General features: G+C 44.4%; 1 protein-coding gene across 1 annotated transcript; it reads left to right on the top strand.

The window, feature by feature from the left end:
• Positions 1-1,205: 1,205 nt before the first annotated feature.
• Positions 1,206-22,341, top strand: LOC135811607 (latent-transforming growth factor beta-binding protein 2-like). The gene is made up of 9 exons (XM_065324842.1): positions 1,206-1,321; positions 5,907-6,437; positions 11,366-11,488; positions 14,965-15,087; positions 16,318-16,440; positions 17,348-17,470; positions 18,159-18,281; positions 19,741-19,884; positions 20,703-22,341. The coding sequence occupies exons 2-9, from the start codon at positions 5,915-5,917 to the stop codon at positions 21,380-21,382; spliced, it is 1,962 nt and encodes a 653-aa protein (XP_065180914.1). The 5' UTR covers positions 1,206-1,321; positions 5,907-5,914; the 3' UTR covers positions 21,383-22,341.
• The last annotated feature ends 1,181 nt before the right edge of the window (positions 22,342-23,522 follow it).

Here is a 23,522-nt window from a genome sequence, read left to right as displayed (position 1 = left end):
CAATGTGATATAGAAAAAATTCCATTGGGCTACATGGGCATTCTTGACGAGAAGAAGGAGATGGATTATGCTTGAGAAACGCTACATTGCCACGATCCAGGTGGTGCGTGCTTCCTCTAGCTGCATCTCATGTTTGGCATTAAAAAAATGCACAGGATAGGTTTGCTCCCGTACAGCGGCAAATCGCAGTGACGTACTCTCAATGCAGACAATTAATTGGTGGCAGTCAGTGTTCTTCAGATTTTTTCCGTTTGAGTCTTTCACTCAATCAGGTAAAACTAAGTCAAGGAAAAACCCACATCATGTACGAGTAGGTAGAACTAGCCCTTGGCCCCCAGAAGTACAAAGTCAAGTGGGTCCAATTCGTTCAACTCTCATCCCACTGAGGAGTAGTTCATGACATCCATATGACTTCCACCACCGATGCCATCATGCGTATCGGAAGATCAATATTATCTAGGGCCATGTACACAAGAGCTCGGGAGTTGAAGTACTCGTAGAAAAAAGCCGACGAAAATGCTGAACTTGATAACCTTCCATCAGTCTATTGATGACCTTCCATCGTGTTTATTGATAACTGCGAAGAGCATGCACAAAACACGTTGCACGCAGCAGGAAAGACTGCACACGGAAACAAGCACTGACTGGTCCTTTGCCGTCACTGATTTCCGCAGCTGTGATACCATGCTTGACCAAGATTGGTGTAGCTCGCCTTCCATACAACTGGGAATGGCGACACAGGAAATAATAGCACCATCCCAGCTGTCAAATTCCGTCCTGAATTCACTGAAGCAGCGTGAGAAAAGGAAGAGACACTCTGATTTCGTGCCATCTCGTACTTACAATTTTTTATAAGCGAGCCAGCAGAATGTGATCATATTGCACACAACGAATCATAGTCAGGATGCCAAACCGTTGCTCAGCCAGTTGGATATTGGTCACCAGCATGGCACCAAGGTGTTGTGTGTGTTACCGTCTGTCCCTTGCTCAGTGTCCGCAATGTTTGAACTAACTACATAACCACTGTCTGGAATGAATTGCCAGCAACGTCACGTCACGTGGGACGTACATGTCTGCTTTGGCTTGTGTCCTAACGTTTCCTGAAACAGTCAACGGCATGTGGCTGTTTGAAGAGGCTTCAATCTGCCGCATAATGCCACATCATAAACGGCAAACTATTTACATTTAACTCCCAGTGTAAGCTCAGAACGTGTTCAATTTTAATCATCAATAATAGCAGAGGCTGTCAGAGACTCGTTGGGAATCAATGACCGAAAGGAATTGTACAGCGAAGAAAATAGAGTGAACGCAAATCAAGGAGGTAAGAACTAACCTGCACTGTTGTTTTCAGATCCAAAAGTCACTTATATCAAGATTACATAACCCCAGCTCCAGCTCTGCATAGGGCATTCGTCCAGCGTAATAGGATCTTTGCGTCATAATACAGTCCAGATCCGACCAGGACCTTCTGCAGAGCTGGATTAGGCGTTGCGCACTCTGGGGGGTTATGTACTTTTGCTTGTACGTGAGATGGCTTTCAAGTTCGAGTTGTGCGCTCAAGTTTCTGTGAGGTTGAACGGGGGTTCACTGCAATTAGCCTACGGTGAGAAGTCCGAGAAATAATATTAATTTCGAATCAGCGAGCTTTCTTGCGCTGCCCCTTGTCCCTAGAACCACACAAGAGGCCGCAGTTGTATTCTGGAGTACCACCAAACGCCACACTGCCTATAGCCGGGTTGTAGCTTGGCTGCGGTGCTGCTTGGCTATTTCTCTTGCCAGGTCTGCCATCCGCGGATCACGCTCTGTTCGCCGTCGTCACTTCGACCTCGCGCCTGTCGACCTCGTCCAGGCTGAGGTGCGTCTGGCTCGACATTAGACTGTATTCACAGACATTTATCTCCTTTCTTCCTGTTGTAGAACTACTATCCAGCGTGTATTTACCGCCATATTGCCAGGTGCGTGTTTACCAACATAATAATTATGGATAAAAAAACCCTGATCCAAGTACAGCGCAAAGAAGTTCAGCGCGATCAAGTCCACCTCCAGCTCAGGCGCTAGTCGATATACGTACACATGACATCTACTTGAAGTATACTAGTAGACTACACTAGTTTGATATAATTATCAATAAATTGGCGCTGTGATACACGGCGCTGTGATACATGGCGCTGTGATACATGGCGCTGTGATACATGGCGCTGTGATACATGTCGCTGTGATACATGGCGCTGTGATACATGGCGCTGTGATACATGGCGCTGTGATACATGGCGCTGAGATATGTGGTGCTGACATCTGTGACGTTGAGGAAGGTCGGGCTGATGTTTTTGGCGCTGACATACATTATTATGTAGCGCTGAGATATTATGCGCTTATCTGCTGGCGCTGAAGTATGCAGCATTGCAATATTTGGCGCTGTAAAATTCGGCGCTTACGTTCAGGACGCTACAACGGTCGCGCTCACCTGGCTAGTGCTGCACTTGAGGGCGCCGAAAGGGCATGGAGTCACTGGTTGTAGGGCACAGTTTATGCAGGCAGACTTAGTGGGATGGTCTAAGACCATGATTGAGAAACGGAGGGTACCAGATTCAAGTCCTGCTTGGAAGCGGAGGGATTTTTCCAGCCGTGCTGCGAACCACAGTTAATTGGGGATTCGTGGCCTGGCACGAGGAAAACATGGAGAGCGTGAATGGGATTTTCAGTCTTTGACCACTTGCTGGTCTACTCAACTCCTTCCGCTTTAGCAGCTGCATCTGCGCCTTGATCCTTGAAGGGTGGTGGCGTTACTACGGATGCGGAAAACGCGAACCGTGAATTTTTTCCTCATTTTATCATGCCTATAGAGACCGTTTGGTGTATAAAAATTGCGCCTTGCAGACAGATGTGAGACGAATGCAGTGGCAAGGGTTCGATGACTTGAATTCGATTCGCCTAATTCATCCAAGCTAGTGTTTCTTCATTTTTTAGCTATTTAGAGTGGAACATCTTGTTTCGTTGCTAAATCATGGCAATTACTACAACAAAAATTGTTACACAAGTCAAGTGCCTCAAACTAAACGATTTACACTATAAATAAAGTATACAACAACAACAACAACAACAACAACAACAACAACAACAACAACAACAACAACAACAACAACAACAACAACAACAACAACAACAACAACAACAACAACAACAACAACAACAACAACAACAACAACAACAACAACAACAACAACAACAACAACAACAACAACAACAACAACAACAACAACAACAACAACAACAACAACAACAACAACAACAACAACAACAACAACAACAACAACAACAACAACAACAACAACAACAACAACAACAACAACAACAACAACAACAACAACAACAACAACAACAACAACAACAACAACAACAACAACAACAACAACAACAACAACAACAACAACAACAACAACAACAACAACAACAACAACAACAACAACAACAACAACAACAACAACAACAACAACAACAACAACAACAACAACAACAACAACAACAACAACAACAACAACAACAACAACAACAACAACAACAACAACAACAACAACAACAACAACAACAACAACAACAACAACAACAACAACAACAACAACAACAACAACAACAACAACAACAACAACAACAACAACAACAACAACAACAACAACAACAACAACAACAACAACAACAACAACAACAACAACAACAACAACAACAACAACAACAACAACAACAACAACAACAACAACAACAACAACAACAACAACAACAACAACAACAACAACAACAACAACAACAACAACAACAACAACAACAACAACAACAACAACAACAACAACAACAACAATAAAGTACCTCTTCCTGTTCCATACATATGCTGCGGGGAATTCAGCAATCAATAGAGATTGAGTGAGCGAGGTGTGCTCAGCACCAAGTATCAGGTAATTCAGCAGAAACCGCGTGATTAGCTTACGAGATACCTATGTTGTCAACTACATGATTGTATTATGTAGTCGGGAATGTTGATGCCTTTTAAAACATGAAAAGAAGGAGAAGGACAAAACTGTTACGAGTTATGACCAACTCTACACCAACGTAACCATTATACAGTCAGCGAGTGCGACAAAATGGCTTTTTGTCACTCACCATCCGAGTTCACCTTTCTTTAACGGAATGCATAGAAACTTTATTGCTAAGATCATGTGATTACCTGGTAAGTGAGACTGACGTGATTACGGATGATCACAAATGCAGTCGTTACATTGGAAAGAATCTTGGAAATTGACTTCACACATTTCATGTGCTCATGTTTTTATGGAGTTAGCCTGTCGTAAAATCCCTGAAAAATCGAATTTGTAAATTCATATCTAGTGCTACATCAGTTGAAAGAGCATGAACAGCTGCAAAATCTCTGAACATTTTGTCTCGATCTGACCAGCTGTTCAAGAGTTATGGCCGAAAATGTGCCCTTGCAAGGAAAGTTTGTTTTGTTGCACGCTGTCATTTTTTGGCAGCACTGTAATTGAATCTGAAAAGACCGTGTGCAACATGTCGTTTCATGGAAACACGCAAAAGTGTGCAGAATGTTGCCATAAAGTCTAAAAAATCACGTGTTTTAGCCATGTATTGGGCTGCATGGCGGCGGGCGAAGCAGCAGGCCTTTTGCCAGCACCCTCGTAACGTTACAGATATGTGGCTTGATTGTTGTAGTTGATGTTGATGTAGTGACTTTGGCAAGTTTGAGTCGTGTCAAGAAGTCAGGTAGGATTCAGTACTAGGCAGTAGTGGAACGTGAGTGATAGTCTTTTCCGATATTTGTGGATATCCTGGATTTGGTGTGCAGCACGGTGGAAATGGCTTGCTGTGGAGGACCCAGCACTGGATGTTGTATCAAAGGTACGACCTCGTAGCACGCCCTAAACCTAAGAAACATCAAAAATTGACTTGGCTCTGTTGGAGTCTGTGAGAGAACGCCCACTCGTGCCCTTGTGACAGATTCCAGGGCCACGTTGAGGAGCCCTATCCCACCACCCATGGCTGCTTCTGGACTTTTTTTAAAGTTTGGATCCCGCGCACGGGCAGAATGGGCAAGAAAATGTGGAAACAAATTGTAAATGCAATGTAAACTTCAAACTGGTGTAACTCGGGAACGGCTGCTCCGATCCACCTGGCCTGGGACCTTCACCATTGGAATCAGTGCATTTTCGCTACAGGTTGTGAAGTTTCATTTTAGGGTGAACTTCCCTTTTAATGTCCAGGTGATTTATTATTTTTACTAGGGGAGTCCCAACAGGCTAGTGCCCTTTTACTTGGAACCCTAGGTTAAGTTTAACCATGTTAATGAACTGAGCAAGAGAGCGGGCCTGTCGACAGTGAGCTGGAAGAGAGTTCCATCTACCTGCCGCCAGAAAAGAAATAGAGCGCATGCCACACTGCGTATAAACAAGTGGCCTTGCCCCAGGTGCATGCCTGGTGACCAGGTGTAGTTGCCCAAAGCTGGTACAAAGACTGAAGAAGAGGCCTAGCAAGATTCTGGGCCAAGCAGCGGTACACAAAAACATAGAGCTTGATGTTAGTATGCTGATTCAAAGAATAGAGGCGGTATAAGCGAAGAACTAGTTCAGTGAGCGTGGTATGATCGAGTCTAAACACTCTCTTCATTGCAATGTGACTAACGGTCACAGGTGCAGAGTTGTGCTTAAACAATGTAGGTAAGCATTACCGGCATAGTCTAGGGTAGACTGAATAATAGACAAGTAGAATGTGCGCTTTGCATCATTTGTTAAATTTCCACGGCCATGTCGGTAAGCAGCAACTTTAGCAAACACCGAGTTACACAATTTCTGAACCTGAAGTGATAAAGTGTTTTTGGATTGCGTTTGATATGTTGTCTCATTTAGGCCTGGACATGTTGTTCATCACACACGTTATTCCCACACTACTGCTTTTGAGCGCCTGGAATGTCACTAGAGGTTTTACGGAAACTTCAACTTGCATTCCAACAGGTCGTCCATCATTTCCAGTGCCCACCGGTGATGGCAAATTACAATATTCGTCAGTAACTGGTGCCTCAAAGAGGCCAAGAACTGTATTAGTTATTCCAGGGCCGTACGAGGTGATATTCGATTATCCACCACAATGTTACATGGTAGCCAAGGAGATTACAATCGAGTCAGAAGGCAGCTGTACTTTCCTGATAGACACGAGGGAACGGATTGACTCAAAATCACCTTGGACACGATGGAATCCTACCCATACTACAAAGAGCAAGCAATCGTCTAGGTCTGGTGGAATGGTAGTAGATCGAGTTAAGTTTATAATCTCTGTCCAAATCCTCAAACACCAGTTAAATCTTCGCTTTACTATTCCACCTGTATCTTGTAAAGTGGCACTCAATGGTAGTGAGCCCTACATTACTGTGATATCAGAAGGTAAGTGAACAAACTTTTCTAATGCAGTCTTATAATGCGGAAGCATGAAACTTTAAGTAGCAGCAAACAAGCCTTGATTGCCCTTGTTGGTCTGAATAGAAGAAAAGTTCACGGTTCGCGTTAGACTCGGCTGGAAGCCGAATTTCCGCATCCGCCGTGGGAAGGCCACCACCCTCTAGAATGAAGGCGCAGATGCAGTTCATGTTTGTTCTGTGGTGCAGTCCTATAATTACTAGTATTCATGTATTTTGAAGTAATCAAGTGGCATGCTTCACTGTCCGAAGAGTGCTCAATACCCATGTAGGGCAGAGCCTTGTACACAAGAGAGATTTGAAGCTGTGTTACAACTCTAAGTTTCACGCATTACTACGATCATCAGGCTTGCAAGCCTAGCAGGCAAGCCTGATGATCGTAGTAATACGTGACACTCAGAGTTGTGACACAGCTTCCAATCTCTTTGTGACGCTAGAAGACCAGAACCCCTGCCCCATAACGGTAAAACAACAGTCACACACCCACCGCATGGTCACCATCCAGCTTCAGTACAATTCCTATATTCTGTCCATGTTGATTAATTCCTCTGTCACTATTTCTCAGCCCAGAAGCTTTCTTCATATAATCACCCACGACGTATCCCCCCCCCATATTTAACTAAAAAATCAAACGTCGCAACTTCCACAGCTGCACGACCAACGAGAAAGGCAGTAAATGATCATTCAATCGATAAAAACACATCCAGAAGTCGCGGGTATGGAATTGGGCTACAAACACTGTGCCTGCGAAAGGACACTGCGACGTTAAACGATTTTTATTGTTTTAATGCGTTCATAACTAAATATTGCGAAGGAGCTTTCGGCCATATTTTCAATTCATTGCATTCCCAACTCATCACAACCACGCGCTCTTCAGCCGAACCATACAGACACCAGCAAGGACACTTCCGTTGAGAGATAATATTGCTCCACGCCTCTAGACAGCTGTTTCGCTCCCTGTCGGAGCTCATCTGTAGAGGATGATAATGATGATAATGGAGGAATGATCATTCTTATACACCAAAAATGGCGCAAGTGCTCGCTTTCCACATATTATATCAAGCTGCTAAAGTGATAAAGTGTGAGAACAGCGATAAATAATCATAGTACGCGCTCATTGGTGGAGAAACACACCACACAGGCGACTAAAATCTTACGCGGAATACTGATGCCAATGGAAAGTACATGTATGTTGTTTATTATTATGATGTTGGAATATCCATGTATGCAGGCGAGATGAGACTCACCGCCGAGATCCCCCAAGGCGACAGGCTCGGTTGCCGTTCAGGATTCACACCGACCTGTCCGCCCGTCAACAGGATCGACAGCGGGAGGCCCAACTGATGCCGATGTCGATGCACACCAGGAAACTTGCAGTCGTGAGTGTGATACTAACAGGTCTAGTAGCAACCACTGACACACGAGAGGCCGCTGGTGTCTGTATGGTTCGGCTGAAGAGCGCGTGGTTGTGATAAGTTGGGAATGCAATGAATTGAAAATATGGCTGAAAGCTCTGTCGCAATATTTAGTTCTGAAGTTTTAATACGCCGTTAGTGGCAGAGCAGAGTGGACACGAAGAGTCGGTGAAGAAAGAAGGAGAGATGACAAGACGAGTCAGTGAAGAAGGAAGGAGAAAAGCAATACACATCTGCAACATCTTTGTTTGATCAAACTGAGCTGAGCTACTGATACGAAGCGTTGAACAAGCATCCCTGACTGGAGTGAATGCCCCAGCTGGCATCTCGTGTGTCAGTGGTTGCTACTAGACCTGTTAGTATCACACTCACGACTACAAGTTTCCTGGTGTGCATCGACATCGGCATCAGTGGGGCCTCTCGCTGTCGATCCTGTTGACGGGCGGACAGGTCGGTGTGAATCCTGAACGGCAACCGAGCCTGTGGCGTTGGGGGATCTCGGCGGTGAGTCTCAACTCGCCTGCATACATGGATATTGCAACATCATAATAATAAACAACATACATGTACTTTCCATTGGCATCAGTATTCCGCGTAAGATTTTCGTCGCCTGTGTGGTGTGTTTCTCCACCAATGAGCGCGTACTATGATTATTCCCGTAGCTATCCAGAAGACGTTACTTCAGTAACGTCTGGCGCTAGCCAGGGTCCACACAGCTTTAATTTGGTATTTGTTTGTTTGTGTGTTTGTTTGTTTGTTTGTGTCACGCCTGGCCCTATCCCGTATCTGTCCCGTATCTGTCCCGTATCTGTGACTACAAAGGCTCTACAGGATTGTACATAACAGCTGTCCACAATATTTGCGGGCTCCTGTATCTGTCCCGTACCGTACCAATATTCGTCGTATTATGTATACGACTCCCTGATGTAGAGGGAGATTTGGAATGAAATAGGGAGACGAGGAGGAAATTAAATTAGAATAGACGCCGAATAGGTGATAGGATGCGTCAGCATAAACAGCGTCAGCATAACCATACATGTACTTTGGAAGAGAGATCGCGTCGTCTCCAAAATAAGCGTGAACGAGGGATTCAGCGCCGGTCACAGGAAACGTCGGAAGAGAGATCCCGTCGACTCCAGAACGCCCGTAATCGGCAGAGTCTGCCGGTCCCAGGCAACGTCAGGACAGACATCCCGTTGAGTCCAGAACGCCCGTGATCGGCAGAGTCTAAGCCGGTCCCAGGAAACGTCAGGACAGACATCCTGTCGAGTCCAGAACGCCCGTGATCGGCAGAGTCAGCGCCGATCCCAGTGAACGTCAGGACAGACATCCCTTCGACGCGCAGAAAAACTAAATCTGCAGCCTCTTTTGCCGTCGAACAGGATACGTATTTATATAGGAGACTGTAAAGTTATGTAATGTCCAAATTTCGACGTGAGCAGCAGGTCACTCGCGTTGATTTTTTCGACGTGCGAGCCAAATAACGCGAGCGGAACTTTCGCATCGCAGACATCCCGTCGACGCGCAGAAAAAACTAAATCTGCAGCCTCTTTTGCCGTCGGACAGGATACGTATTTTAGGAGACTGTAAAGTAATGTAATGTGCTCCACAGGCAACCATGCATTCGGCGTCGTCATTGGCTCAACAGGTCAATGATTATGTACATGTATTACTACAAAAAGGCCAGAAAATCCGATTCCTGTATTAAAATCAACTAATGTTCGCTGGCGATTTAATTTCGCTGATTTCGCAGCTTGGTACCAACCGGCCAAAGTAAATCACAGGGCAACGTTTGTCATATAGGCAAATGATGCATGATTGAGCAATGGATGCATGTGAGAGCAAAAATACCGATCGATTTCAAATTTGACGTGAAACTGCGCGTCACGTCGGAAATAACGTGCATCTTAACCTCTCTAATCGAGAGGTTTCTATTTCTCATGGGCCAAAATTTGTTGATTTACAATATAAGGAGATAAAAATTAAAGAAGGAGCAAAACAAAAGTAGATGATTATTAGAGAAATAACAATCCGCAATAAATTCTGCAAATACTTTTGCCTTAAGCGGGATTCACAGAAGCTTTTTTGTGATGCGACACGCGATGCGACAGGCGCGAAACCGGGAAAACCCCAAATCGCAGCCATGTCGCGGCCCACGCAACTGCCGCAACTGGGCCATCGCAGAAGTTGAGCTTGGCTCAACTTTTGCGATGCGATGCGATGCGACAAGCGATTTGGTGTACGATTTTGACCTTTTCTACAGCAAAGTTGTACAAAGGTGCAAGAGTTGCCTATAATTTTTTACAAGTTGTGTCAAACCGCGCGAATATCATGGTGACGTACCCAAATCAGCAAAACTTTGTCGCATCGTTGACTTCTTCTGTGAATGGTATTTCGCGAGTTCGCATCGCACGCATCCATCGCAGATCGCGTCGCATCGCGTGTCGCATCGCAAAAAAGCTTCTGTGAATCCCGCTTTAAGCGGGATTCACAGAAGCTTTTTTGCGATGCGACACGCGATGCGACGCGATCTGCGATGGATGCGTGCGATGCGAACTCGCGAAATACCATTCACAGAAGAAGTCAGCGATGCGACAAAGTTTTGCTGATTTGGGTACGTCACCATGATATTCGCGCGGTTTGACACAACTTGTAAAAATGTATAGGCAACTCTTGCACCTTTGTACAACTTTGCTGTAGAAAAGGTCAAAATCGTACACCAAATCGCTTGTCGCATCGCATCGCATCGCAAAAGTTGAGCCAAGCTCAACTTCTGCGATGGCATGCGATGGCCCAGTTGCGTCAGTTGCGTGGGGTGCGGCATGGCTGCGATTTGGGGTTTTCCCGGTTTCGCGCCTGTCGCATCCCGTGTCGCATCGCAAAAAAGCTTCTGTGAATCCCGCTTGACTCATAATATTCAAACCGATTGAAACGTTTTTGCAATACAGTGATGTGGCCAATCAACGGAAAAAGGCAATTCCATCAGTTCTTATAACATGTACGATGAGCTGGGCAAAAAAGCATAAAAAGCATAGCGTAGGGCCCTGAGCTTCCAAGCTCTCTCGTTTATCGCTGTTCTTACACTTTACCATTTTAGCAGCTTGATGTATGTGGAAAGCGCGCACTTGCGCCATTTCTGGTGTATAAGAATAATCATTCCTCCAATATCACCATTATCATCCTCTACTGCTGAGCTCCGACAGGGAGCGAAACAGCTGTCTAGAGGCGTGGAGCAATATTATCTCTCAACGGAAGTGTCCTTGCTGGTGTCTGTATGGTTCGGCTGAAGTGCGCGTGGTTGTGATGAGTTGGGAATGCAATGAATTAATGCGTTCATGCACAGCATTTTGCTGAAGCAAACATTTTTGCAAAATCTCGCCCAAATGTTCAAGTTACCAAGAAAGAAAAAGGATTTCTAACTTTGGCCGTAGGAAAGGGTACCGTTTCTACTTGTGGTGCTGTTTTTTTTTACTTGATGCAGATATCGATGAATGCAAGAATATAACAACCTGCAGTCCTAGTCCCAGAGGTACCTGCACTAACACATTCGGCAGTTACAAATGCTCTTGTAATGCAGGATACACTAATGGATCAACGTGTCAAGGCAAGTAACCTGATTCCACGATCAGCACCATTTTCTTTAACCACTTTGGAGTATGGACTCGGATGGGGAGCCAAGGATACATTATAAAAAAGAAAAAAAGGACCAACAAACTACAAGTTACGCCATACTGTCCACTAACACAACAAAACAAACAAGCATACCAACAGCAGCGAAATATAGTGAAAACCCTGACGCGGACAAAGTACAGAGCTTATATCCGCTCAATGAAAACTACTTTGCAGGGTAGACACCGTCCATCGCTTCACCGGTTTGTGAGACAAGCAAGAATTCGAAACGTATCACGGGAAATTCCGTCACTCACAACAGGGACTCAGCAGGCGGCTGACCCTTTGGCCAAAGCTACGGCATTAAACGCCCAGTTTGCCTCTGTGACTCGGCCAGATGACCCGTTGCTCTCTATTCCCCCTATTCTCACCCCCTCGGAGCCCTCAGCTTGTTTCACGTCCGTCATCACCACAACTGCCACTGTCCGGCGTCATCTGAAGAAGCTTCCGACGTGCAAGGCGTCTGGTCCTGACGGCATCCCCAACCGGGTCCTCAAGGCCCTGGCACCATCCATAGCATTCCCTTTGTGCCATATTTTCAACATGTCATTTACCACGGGCATATTCCCTTCCGCATGGAAAACAGCGAAAGTCATACCTGTATTCAAGAAAGGTTCCCGCCACGAACCTGCAAACTACCGCCCTATCTCTCTTCTTCCCTGCGTGTCCAAAGTATGTGAACGCATTTTTTTATGACCACTTATACAGACATGTTTCGCCGTTTCTGAGTCCCGCACAATCTGGGTTTCGTAAAGGCGACTCCACCTCTCTTCAACTGACCCGCATCGTGCAGCAGGTGTGCCAGCATAGGGATAACAGAGCGCTTGCTGGCATTTGCTTCTTTGACTTGGCCAAGGCTTTTGATACCGTCTGGCATCGAGGACTTTTGGCAAAGCTCGAGCATGCATTCAGGGTACGCAAACAGCCACTCTCCTGGCTGAAATCTTATCTCTCTGGGCGTTATCAGTACGTAACTGTGCTTGGCACATCCTCGGCTGCAGAGCCAGTATTGTCGGGCGTTCCTCAAGGATCAATTCTTTGTCCCCTACTATTTATAATTTACGTAAACGACTTACCTGCAGTCTTCCCTGGAACGTCTCTGTTTGCTGACGACACGACCCTTCTCACCTCATCAGCTTCCCTCACTGGCCTGAAAAACAACTTGCGTGCTGGCATTCAGGAAGTTCTTTCCTGGATGTCGTCCTGGAGGTTGTCCCCAAATCTATCAAAAACAAAGATCATGCTCTTCCCGCCCCAGCCGGAGTTCACAACCCTCATCCATGCCAACTTTCCAAATCCAATTGACATAGTGTCTTCTCACAAACACCTTGGCATTGTGATTGACTCTGCACTCTCTTGGGTACCTCACATCGAATATATCTGTAAAAAATCAAGTAAATCCTTAGGAATTCTCTCCCCCCACTGCTCCTACCTCCCACTTTCTTGCAAGCTTCTTTTTTATTTCGCCTACCTTCGCCCAATATTTCATTATGCAGATACGTCTTGGGTTGGGTTATCCTCTTCCGCTGCTGCAAAGCTTGAAATACATCACAAGAAAATCCTTAAAATTCTCCTCCGTCAACCCCGCATGCTCTCATCATCCGCCCTTTATAAAATCGCTCACACAACCCCGTTATCACATGGACGCAGTGCACACCTGGCTTCTCTTGTCCATTCTATTAAGCTTGAGTTGTGCCCACCTCATCTCATGTGTTTTAATTGGTTCTCTTCTCTAAGAACTAGAAACTCACTCTTACTCCCTAAGTGTAACTCATCCACTCTTTTGCGCTCCCCTCTCTTTATTGCTTATTCTGTTTGGCTCACTCTACCCAGAGAAGTTAAGGACGTGACCTCACTCCGCCTGTTTAAGATCCGTGCCGCCCCTTATTTACTACGACATGCATAGCTCATTATCCACATGTCCTTTGCGTCTCTGTGTTTTTCACTGTTTTTATTTGACATTATCTTTCTTTACGGAGTTGTTGTTGCTGTTCGTTTTGCTACTCTTTCTTTTTCCCTCCCCTTCTTTCTATTTATCGCCGTGGTTGGCAATCACCCACTCTCGTAATATTAGCCGGTGTTTCCGCCGAGTCTTGAGATGTTGCAATAAATAAAAAAAATAAAAAAATAAAACACCGCCAGTTACTAAACAATCAGCTCATGCGATAACATTGCACGACACTGACTGACGGTACTTTGCAGTATATTATCATTAGTCGGAGTGTGTGGTACTGAAAATCGCGCTGACTTCTGACTCGCGAAGTTGAAAACTAGTTCAAAAATTTGCCATCTAGCGAAATCTTGTGAATGTGGAACTGCTGAATGTTTTACCTACTCGAAGTACTCATGTTTTCTTCAAGAATACACCTGGATGGACTTGCACTAGTGTGCATATAAAAGTCAGGATTGTCAGTTGAAACACAGAGCTTCACACTGAGCCATCACCAGGCGACGTAGCCATGCACTAAGCTAGCATATCCAAAATTGAATTATCAAAGTCTAATCACATTGTCAAAGGTGTCTGATTATAGACAGCCTACAGATGGGATGGTCAACTTGGCCTTCTTGTTACCAAGTTTGCATCGGACACACGCAGAGTAACATTTTGTTGTTGTAAGGCTAACCCTCGCAGAATCGTGGTGGCAAAGACTCCACAATATCTTTTACAAGGACTTATCCGTATTTTTCGAATGTTTGCTTAAAGTAATTGTGTTGCAATATGAACGCTGACTTCATTTCATTCATCCAACCTCCCCACCCCAATTTAGGGTCATGCACATATTATTATTAAAAGTACTTCGAAGTAGCATTTATATGTACACTGAACCTTGTGTGACCAGAGTGCTATTCTTCCTTTGCATATTTGAGGGCAACATAGTGAAGGGGTATGAGATCAGCAATTCGGCTAGCTTTGCAAACAGGTGTAAAGTACAATGATAAAATATATGGAGAAGCAAGCACAAGCCCCAAACGCGTCGACGTTTTATAACCAGGCAGGCACAGTGGGTTGGTCAAAGATCATGATCGAGACACGAGAGATACCTCGTTCAAGTCTTTCCTGGAAACTTGTGACCAGGCACAAGGGATACATGGATGTGGCTAATGGGGTTTCTCGGCACTTGTGCCAGTGGTTTTTGAGATTTATCCACTCACCCCCACCGTTAGGCGCTGCATCTGCCGCTAGGATTTACCGGGTGTTAGCGGCCGTCGTGAGTTCCCTTCGGGAACGGACACGATAATTTACTTTTCTAAGTGGGTTTGGCGCCTTTTTAAAATGCGGCCAAAATCGGTTCTAAAAGGCCAGAGGTGAAAAATGAACCTAGAGAATATTGATCAACATCACGCTGATGAGTGGTTAGTGGATACATTCGTTCTCAGGTTCGCCATTTCCCTCTTGCCTCTATTTTTTAGATCTTGACGAATGCTCAATTACCCCTGGCGTCTGTCAACATATCACAGATAGTATCTGCAAGAATTCACCCGGTTCTTATCGTTGTCAGTGCAATTCAGGGTACACTGGAGTAACATGTCAAGGTACAGGTCAAGTATGGATACTTTATTGATAGTGCTTGTTTAAGATTTGACTTGTTATTATCGCATTATTGTAGTTTTATCAGGCTCTCGGTATTTATTTTCCCAATTTTCTCTGCTATGAAGCCTGATGAAGAATCACACACGAAAGCGAACACTCCTCACTGGTGAATGCAACACTGATTTATAACAATTATAGGTTAGTGCATGGTAGAATGGGTATGAAGGCTCACTGACTGGTCTTCTCCTGGATGACAAACACATTTCACTCTTAATAGAGCCTTCGTACATGATGACTTGTATACAGAAAGATTTCAAAAAATGACCCCGCATAGTACTACAAAAAGAATGTTATCATCTTTTAGGATTATATGGGGTCATTTCTTTGTTTGTAACATTAAAATTGTGGGCACACGTTAGGTGATTGAGTCCACCAACTAAACCAGATTTTAAACAGACAGACGTGCACAATCTAGCACAAAACTGACAAGGAGTACTGAGACATTCCACGCCAGGAAAGGCAGCTTGAGCACTGATCGATAGCGCTAACCAACGGCCTACCAACTTGGAAGGTTCTTGGACATTAGTGCTAATTCCAAAGAGGGGAAGGCAAGCGCCGTCGAGCCGAGGCAAATCTCAGTACTCCTTGTCAATTTTGTGCTAGATTGTGCACGTCTGACTGTTAAAATCTGGTTTAGTTAGTGGATTCGATCGCATAACTCGTGCCCGCAATTTCAATGTTACAATTTTTTCCTTGGTTCACCATCTGAGTTCATTTCTTTGTGTGATTATTTATCAATAACAGATCCCTCTAGTCCTCCTCTCCATGTGCTCTTCAGCTGACTAGCTGCTACCATCAGTAGCCATTACATGAAACCAACAATTCCAATGACGAATAATTGTTTTAAAAGGGTACTGATACTGAACTTTTCTGCTGACAATTTCTGAGTGGTACCACTCGCCCTTTCAATAATACTTTTATGCACTCGCACATTTTCTCAATGCATTGTGACACACGTGACAATGACGTAACCGTTCACGACCAGCGCATGTTGCCCAGAACACTGCATGTGCAGCCAGAACACAAGAAACCGAAGAATCACAACAGAAAGAGGCCATGGAAAGTCTGTCACTACTGTATAACAAACACGTTGCGCAACAAATACAATGTGCCTGTACTGTATTGAAAACCATTTCCACCACTATGTTTCATGTGATAATCTCAACCCCCAGATATAAACGAGTGTGTACCAGACACGGGTATCTGCAAGAGCACAGCTAACAGCCACTGCAACAACATTCCTGGCTCATATCAATGTCTTTGCAGGACTGGATATACAGGTTCAACATGTCAAGGTACAGGCTATCTGTATAGTATTGATCTTGATTGCATGCCAACGGGGTGGGAGGGGGAGGGATTGTGTGTATCGCAACGGGAACAATCTGTTGACATGCTCGTAGGACACTGTTACTTTCAGATCTACAATACTCTGAACCAGCAAATCCGTTGATCCCTGAGCTGAGGCTGAGTCTGCTACATGTATAATACTCTGAACTAGCTATAATTCCCTGTTGTACTGTGTACTACACGCTGCTTTGGTGACTTCGTGAGCATTCTCAACACCCATTGTGCATCCATTCTTCGTTTTCCGCTCCTAGAATTGGCACAGAGAGCGCCGGAAGTCGAGGGGAGAATTTCTTCCAATCACATTCAGAGGAATAGGTATTTTCAGAGGACCGATGTGCGTACTGGTGTCTCAATGTTTACTTTTGCTTGGTGGTTGGTGGAAAGAACATTCTCCTCAGAGATAGCTGATTGAGTTTAATTGATGTAGAAATCACCAGGTGGCGTGGCAGGCCGTATGCAACTGTGTTACAGTGAAACCTCGTTAAGAAGAACACTGATAGGACAAACTTTCGGTATAGAAGTTTAGCTCTGTTGGATAAATCACTGTGTATTCACTGGGTATAAAATACGGATAAGAAGAACTCCCGTTATTGCAAGCAAATATCACCGGTCCCTTGGTGTTCGTCCTAAAGAGGTTTGACTGTAGTTGAAGCAGCAGGGTAGGCTAACTTTGGCGATTCTCTACTTCCAAGTGTCCTACGAGCGCGACTAAGGACGATTTGTGGGAGGTTTTAATATTGGTAGCTTGCTTGGGCATGTAGTCTCTCTCGAGGCTGCTGTACAAAAAGGCATACGTTCGCATGTGTTTGTGAGATTGAAGATGACATCAATGCTGTTTCTGTATTCACATGACAGATATCGATGAGTGCACACATGATACGGGTGTTTGCAACAATATTGCTAACAGTCAATGCAACAATACACCTGGATCATATCAATGTGTTTGCAAGTCTGGCTTTACAGGAACACCTTGCCAAGGTAAGATGCTAGCATATCATTTTCATATGGTTGATAGGAAACGTCCAATCTAGCCAAAGCACCCTTGAACCCCAAAAGCATTTTAAGAAGCATCGGCACATGGGCACAAATGTCCAGGCAAGCACCCGTACATGTAAACTCACACGCACGCACACACACACACACACACACACACACACACACACACACACACACACACACACACACACACACACACGCCCGCAAACACACATACATACATACATACATACATACATACATACATGCATACATACATACACACATATACACGTACACACACACATACCCGCACACATACATACATACATACACACACGCCTTACACCTTAGAGATAAAACTATAACGCCGAAGGACAGGATAGTCAAACGCCAACAGACGCCATAAAACCTGTCATGTAATTGTGCCATTCAGCAGGTGGCAAGGCTGAAGAGGTGAAATCAGTTATACTGTAGTACTAAAACAATCTCCGATGGCCAATTACTGGGCAAGGGCCTGTAATCACGGTAAGAAAACGAAAAGAGCACAAGAAAAAAATACGTGCTTGTCTGGTCCCAAATACCAGGAATGTGGAAATACATTATGCACAGAGCGAAATGGTGACGAAAGAAGTCGAAAGTTTCGTGCATTCATTTAGCTTGGGTCTAACCTTCGCACCATTCTATACAGATATCAACGAATGTAAGGTCCACCGAGAGAACTGCAAGAGTACGATCAACAGTGAATGTAACAACACCATTGGATCGTATGAATGTGTGTGCAAGAAAGGATACTCTGGATCATCATGTCAAGGTATAGTCTTGCTCGGATTTGCAATGTGTATGTACATGTTAAACTTCAAGCTAAATGTATGCAGTGCCATAATCATGGCTTCTTGCGTTTTAGGTTTACTTCGGAGTTTGAAATTCCTTCAAGAGTCAAGACCATCCGCCTGCTACAAGAGTGCTGTGTGCAGACATCAGTACATTCACAACATACATGCACCTGAGTTCGGAAATGTACTGTTTCATGGCCTGTACACTCGCCATAGCAGCGCCGAGAATGCAAACTGACACGGGAAAGAATTCGAAATATGAAAGTCTACAAACCAGGGTTTAGTCCAGGCTCAAACATGTCAAGTCATCTTGTGTAGCGAAAGTCCTTTCTTTTTTAGGGAGGGATATCATCGCTCTTTTAAAAATACAGCCCTATTATTTGTTTTATAGAAAAGAGAAAGACCAAGGAACTACAAGTTACGCTATACTGGCCACTAACACCACCAGTTACTAAACTATCAGGTCATTGATCTTCGCATTTTTTGAGCCACACAAGTTTTGTGGAATGTTGCTTTGCGTTCTTGAATCGTGGTTTGACCGTATTGTCCAATGATCTTGCCAGTGTCGTCATCGATATGCATGAACATCCGCCAACGTCCTTCACAGCTGAGACTTTCAGCTCGTGCTTATCTTGGTTGCGCTCACCTTCCCCTCCTTATGTTATTTCTATAACTTAGAACCTTCCAAGTTGGAAGTCTGTTGGAGTGCGCATCGTTGTCAGTGCAGTCCAGGTTACACAGGAGTAACGTGTCAAGGTATAGGCCAAACACTGATGACATTCTATGGGAATGATACATGTACAACATACCTTGATAATGTGTTTCCGGCATTTATCTACTCTGAAGTATACATTATCTTCATAATTACTCTTCCGCTATGAACTCGTATTGAGCGTCTTAACATGGTTGTAAAATGAGTGTACGTAGCCAGGGCTCGTGTGCATGAACTCAGTATTTCACTCAAACCGTGAATATTTAATGACTTGGAGCTCCCCGCCCTCCCCCGTGTACTAGTTTGCACGTGAAGTGTGTATGTTACAGGGAGGGCTGCGTCTCACCCGCCTGTATGGATTCAGAGGACGTGTGAGTTACGAAATGTGAAGAAAGCGTTGAACGGTCTCTGCTGGGATGACGACTAGAACATAGCTCAGTGGTTAGAGCGTCGCTGGCTACGAGCGAGGGTCCCTGGTTTGAGTACTGGTGGTGATAGTCAATTTTTCTTCAGACTTTTCTCGTTTGCGTCTTTCCCTCAAACCATGAAATCAGTTTTGCAGCCCTTCTTGATAGATAATTGAAAATATAATTAATCTACCGTATAAACGACATGTAGGTAAGCAGCAGCTTTTGGCCTCTTTATCAATAAGGAAGTTGAATTCAGGTATAAGTGAACTAAACTTCGTACTTACCTGTATTTAACCAATGCACGTGTTTTCCAAGATATTGATGAATGCAGTCAACATGGAACGCACAACTGCACTGCGAGACTGAATGGCGAGAATCGCACTTGTGAGAACACCGACGGTTCGTACCAGTGTCCGTGTGCATCTACTGAAAACACAATCCTAGATGAGCACTGTGCAGGTACTTATGATAATTCATTGTGTCATTACGAAATGAAACTTAGTTGTAAATTTCAGACTCGCCCAGTCAGATGCGCTACTCACAATAGAACAAGTATTTTCATCAGAAAATGATCGTATCAAGAGCACTTCATATACATTATAGACGCAAGCCATATCACTCCCGGGGAAACCTATTTCACGTTCGAGCTTTGAAACAAGCAAGAACTAATAGTATTAAATTAAAAAGTTGAAATAATTTGAAACTCTCCGGCTCTCCACACTGCCCACTTGCAGTGCGGAGAGGTGGATATTTTCAAATAGCCTAGTTCGGCGCAGCTTCAGAGTCAGTATAAAAGTTGAGATGATGGCAGAATGCGTTGGTGAGATAGGAAGAGAAACAGCATCTGAGAGAGCGATTTCTCGGAGGGCAGTTGGAAATTCCACCACTCTCACCGGCAGACACAGTAATGCAAAACAGCCATTAGTCGAAGTTAGCAAGCTCCTCTGGTATGTACAGGTCATAAAGTTATAGTTACACGTGTTCCATGCAACACATGTCATGGTTAGACAAATGCAGCATACTATGGTCGTACTTTCAGTATTACTTGTATTCACTTGAGTGGAATGACTGGGCCATGGATAAGTAATGTTATTACTGCCTTCATCCTGCCGCCCGATATAGAAATCTAAAATCAAACTTGAGTTCCGCAATGAATTCCGGGGTGTATACGATCATACTTTACAGGAGCGTTTGCAAACATTAAGTGTTCTATTCAGGTGTGTGGGTATACATTATTAGTACTCACACATCTGTCCTTGTTTTGTTTTATGCCACAGAAAAGCAGGACCTCGCTAGCACCGGTTCAGCTACACTCCCTATAGCTGTGGGTGTGCCTGTGCTCGGGCTGGCGCTGACTGCTCTACTGATATGGGTGATTGTCCGCAGGCGACGGAAAGCATCCCTGAACGTCGTAGGTCAGGACACGAAAACCAGGGAAATGCGAGCTTACGAGAATAATCAATTTTCTGTCATGCCACGCAATGAAAGGGACGTTATAAACGTTCAAGATGGGGTTGAAAGGCGTGAGCAGGTAGCAACGCATGAGAGCCCTACTAAGGAAAACGTCTACTCTCTGCCCAAGAAGCCGAAAAAACCTGGTACGAGCAATGGAGAAAGTGAGGAGGGCAGCATCATCAGAAACAATCGGGCAACCAACAACGACGGAACATGTGGATTGTACCATCTGGCGACCGCCCCGATTGGATTGTACCATCTGGCGACCGCCCCGATTCACGACCTCCATGTTGATACAGTATCACCTTCAACGTCACCTCCCATGGCTACATCAACAGAGCAGAAGAGTGGATCGTCCATCACAGGATCACCCGTTACGGCTTCAGCACACTGTGGCAGGCAGACTGAAGATGACCTGGAATTGCTTAAGGAGAGTGAGATTGTGTATGACATGATCAAACAGAGCCAACGTGCATCCTGTATCCAGTCCCAGTCACAATAGTCACTACTGGCAGCCTTTCTATTAATCATCACAAACACTCTCACAGCAAAGCCTCTTGTATGGACAAAGCAAATTTTTAATGTGCTTACATATGACGCAATATCTCAATACAAAAAAATGATCAAAACGCCAAGAATCAGAAGAAAACACAGTAACATGATTGCACACGTTCCAGCCATGAACTGTAAGCGCAATACCATATCTCCACAATCACCAGTTGATCTCCTTTGCCACGCCAAATGCCAATACGTGAATAATTCACACTGAAAACCACCAGCGCATTACCAGTGGAGCAAAACATTGTCTTTCGTAATGTCCTAGTGGCCACCATTTTTGAATCTTTGGCGAACCTCTATCACATAGTGTAGTTATGTAACCCTTTCCCATGTTCAAGCGGTTCTGGGCACCGAGCAGTTACAGGTATTTCTCATTGTCTTTGTACGGCACACGCAGTTGACTATGTAGCTTTCTGCTTTGTACAGACTGGGAATAGTATAATGCAAAGAAAAATAAGCAAAGGATACAGGGGATAAGTAGTATGTCCTGTCGGTGAACAACTAGAATCTCTTCAATGTATCTGATGAAACAGCAATATTTCTGCTTTTTCAAGCCGACTATCACCGTTTATTTACAGCTTTCCAATATTTGCATCATTCCGATTATCACCGTTTATTTACAGCTTTCCAATAATTATAGGCATCATTCCGTTCCATTTACATTTGTATTGGTTTCTTCGGCGTCACCAAATCTAGTGCTACCAATATCCGCGTACCACGTGTAAAACTCTGTGTAGGTTTTAAACAGCCTTATCGCCTGTTTATAATTTGTACTTGTCATTCTTACCAGTTTGATACTGCTCTAAAGAGTGAGAAAGTGTTGTCTGCTTAGATTTCCCTCTGCTTAAAACAATTAGTACACTGGTGATTTTTACCGGTAGTTGTTGAGTCTCCTTTTAAAAGGACATGTCACCAGAGAAGCTGAACAGCATTTCCACGTACATACCGCAACCTGAGTTGCAGTGCACTGTCGTGGGACACATTAGGTGACATTACGTACATGCTATCTTGCTTGCTTTAGCAGCTGCATGTGCGCATTGATCATTGATGGGTGTCGGCGTTCCTGCGGATGCGGAAAACTCAGCCTCTAGCCGAGTCTGACTCGAAACGTGAATTACTTTTCATTATTATAATAATTATTATCTTGTTAACAAGCTCCACTGCATCCACTTCATTATATGAAAACCTTAAACACACCATCTTCAAGTGGTCTCTTCGCTATCTCAACAAATTTTAAAATTTGATTGAGATATGGCAGCGAGCAGACCACTTGAAGGTGGTGTGCTTGGCACCACCAATGCGAGCCCAAGTTTGCCAGCTTGATAATACTAGTAGTTGTTTTGAGTGATCTCCTTGCGTTTTCTGGATCGATAAGAGCTAGAGACTTCAACATACATAACGCTCCGCCGTGCTTTAAACACGTTAACCGCTTATTGGTTGTCTCCTTGACTACGAGACAGACCTCTTTCTAACCTTTCATTTCTGACGCTCTCATGTAGGGAGCAAAACACAATTCCCCAAGTATAGCCGAAGTCGTACCAACCTCTTCTTCACATTGCTGTCCCCAGCGCGTTCTTGCGAATTAGATGGTTTGGAGGCAACAACGTTGCGAATAGCCAACGGTCCTCAGCGATTGTTCCGCACCTCCAAGGGCGACACTGACTCACGATGCCATCTGGTGTTCACGAGTTGTGATAAAGCAAAATTTTAATCGGCAGGAAGAGCGCGAGCTCCCATGTAGGGAGCAACACACAATTCCCAAAATATCGAAGAATTGAAAAAGCGGAAATTGCCGGCAAAACAGGGGCATCATGTCGAGATGTTCAGTAAAATCGATACCTGATGCTGTACTTGAATTTCCTTGTTTCTTAGTATTCTTACTCGTTCAGCATTACACATTGCCCAGTAGATCATGTCACCGAAATATCGCTGGGATTCATTGAGCATCGACATGATGTTGGAAGAACCGAGGGAGACGTGTGTGAAAACCCGTGTTGAGAAACCGACCCTGCGATTTTTATGAAACATTGTACGCAAAGTGGAGAAATACACGTCTTTCACATTTCTTTAATTTCTTACTTTTT

Source organism: Sycon ciliatum, chromosome 3 (assembly GCF_964019385.1).
Source record: "Sycon ciliatum chromosome 3, ocSycCili1.1, whole genome shotgun sequence".
NCBI classification, from domain to species: domain Eukaryota; kingdom Metazoa; phylum Porifera; class Calcarea; order Leucosolenida; family Sycettidae; genus Sycon; species Sycon ciliatum.
This window is presented reverse-complemented; position numbering and strand designations above follow the sequence as displayed.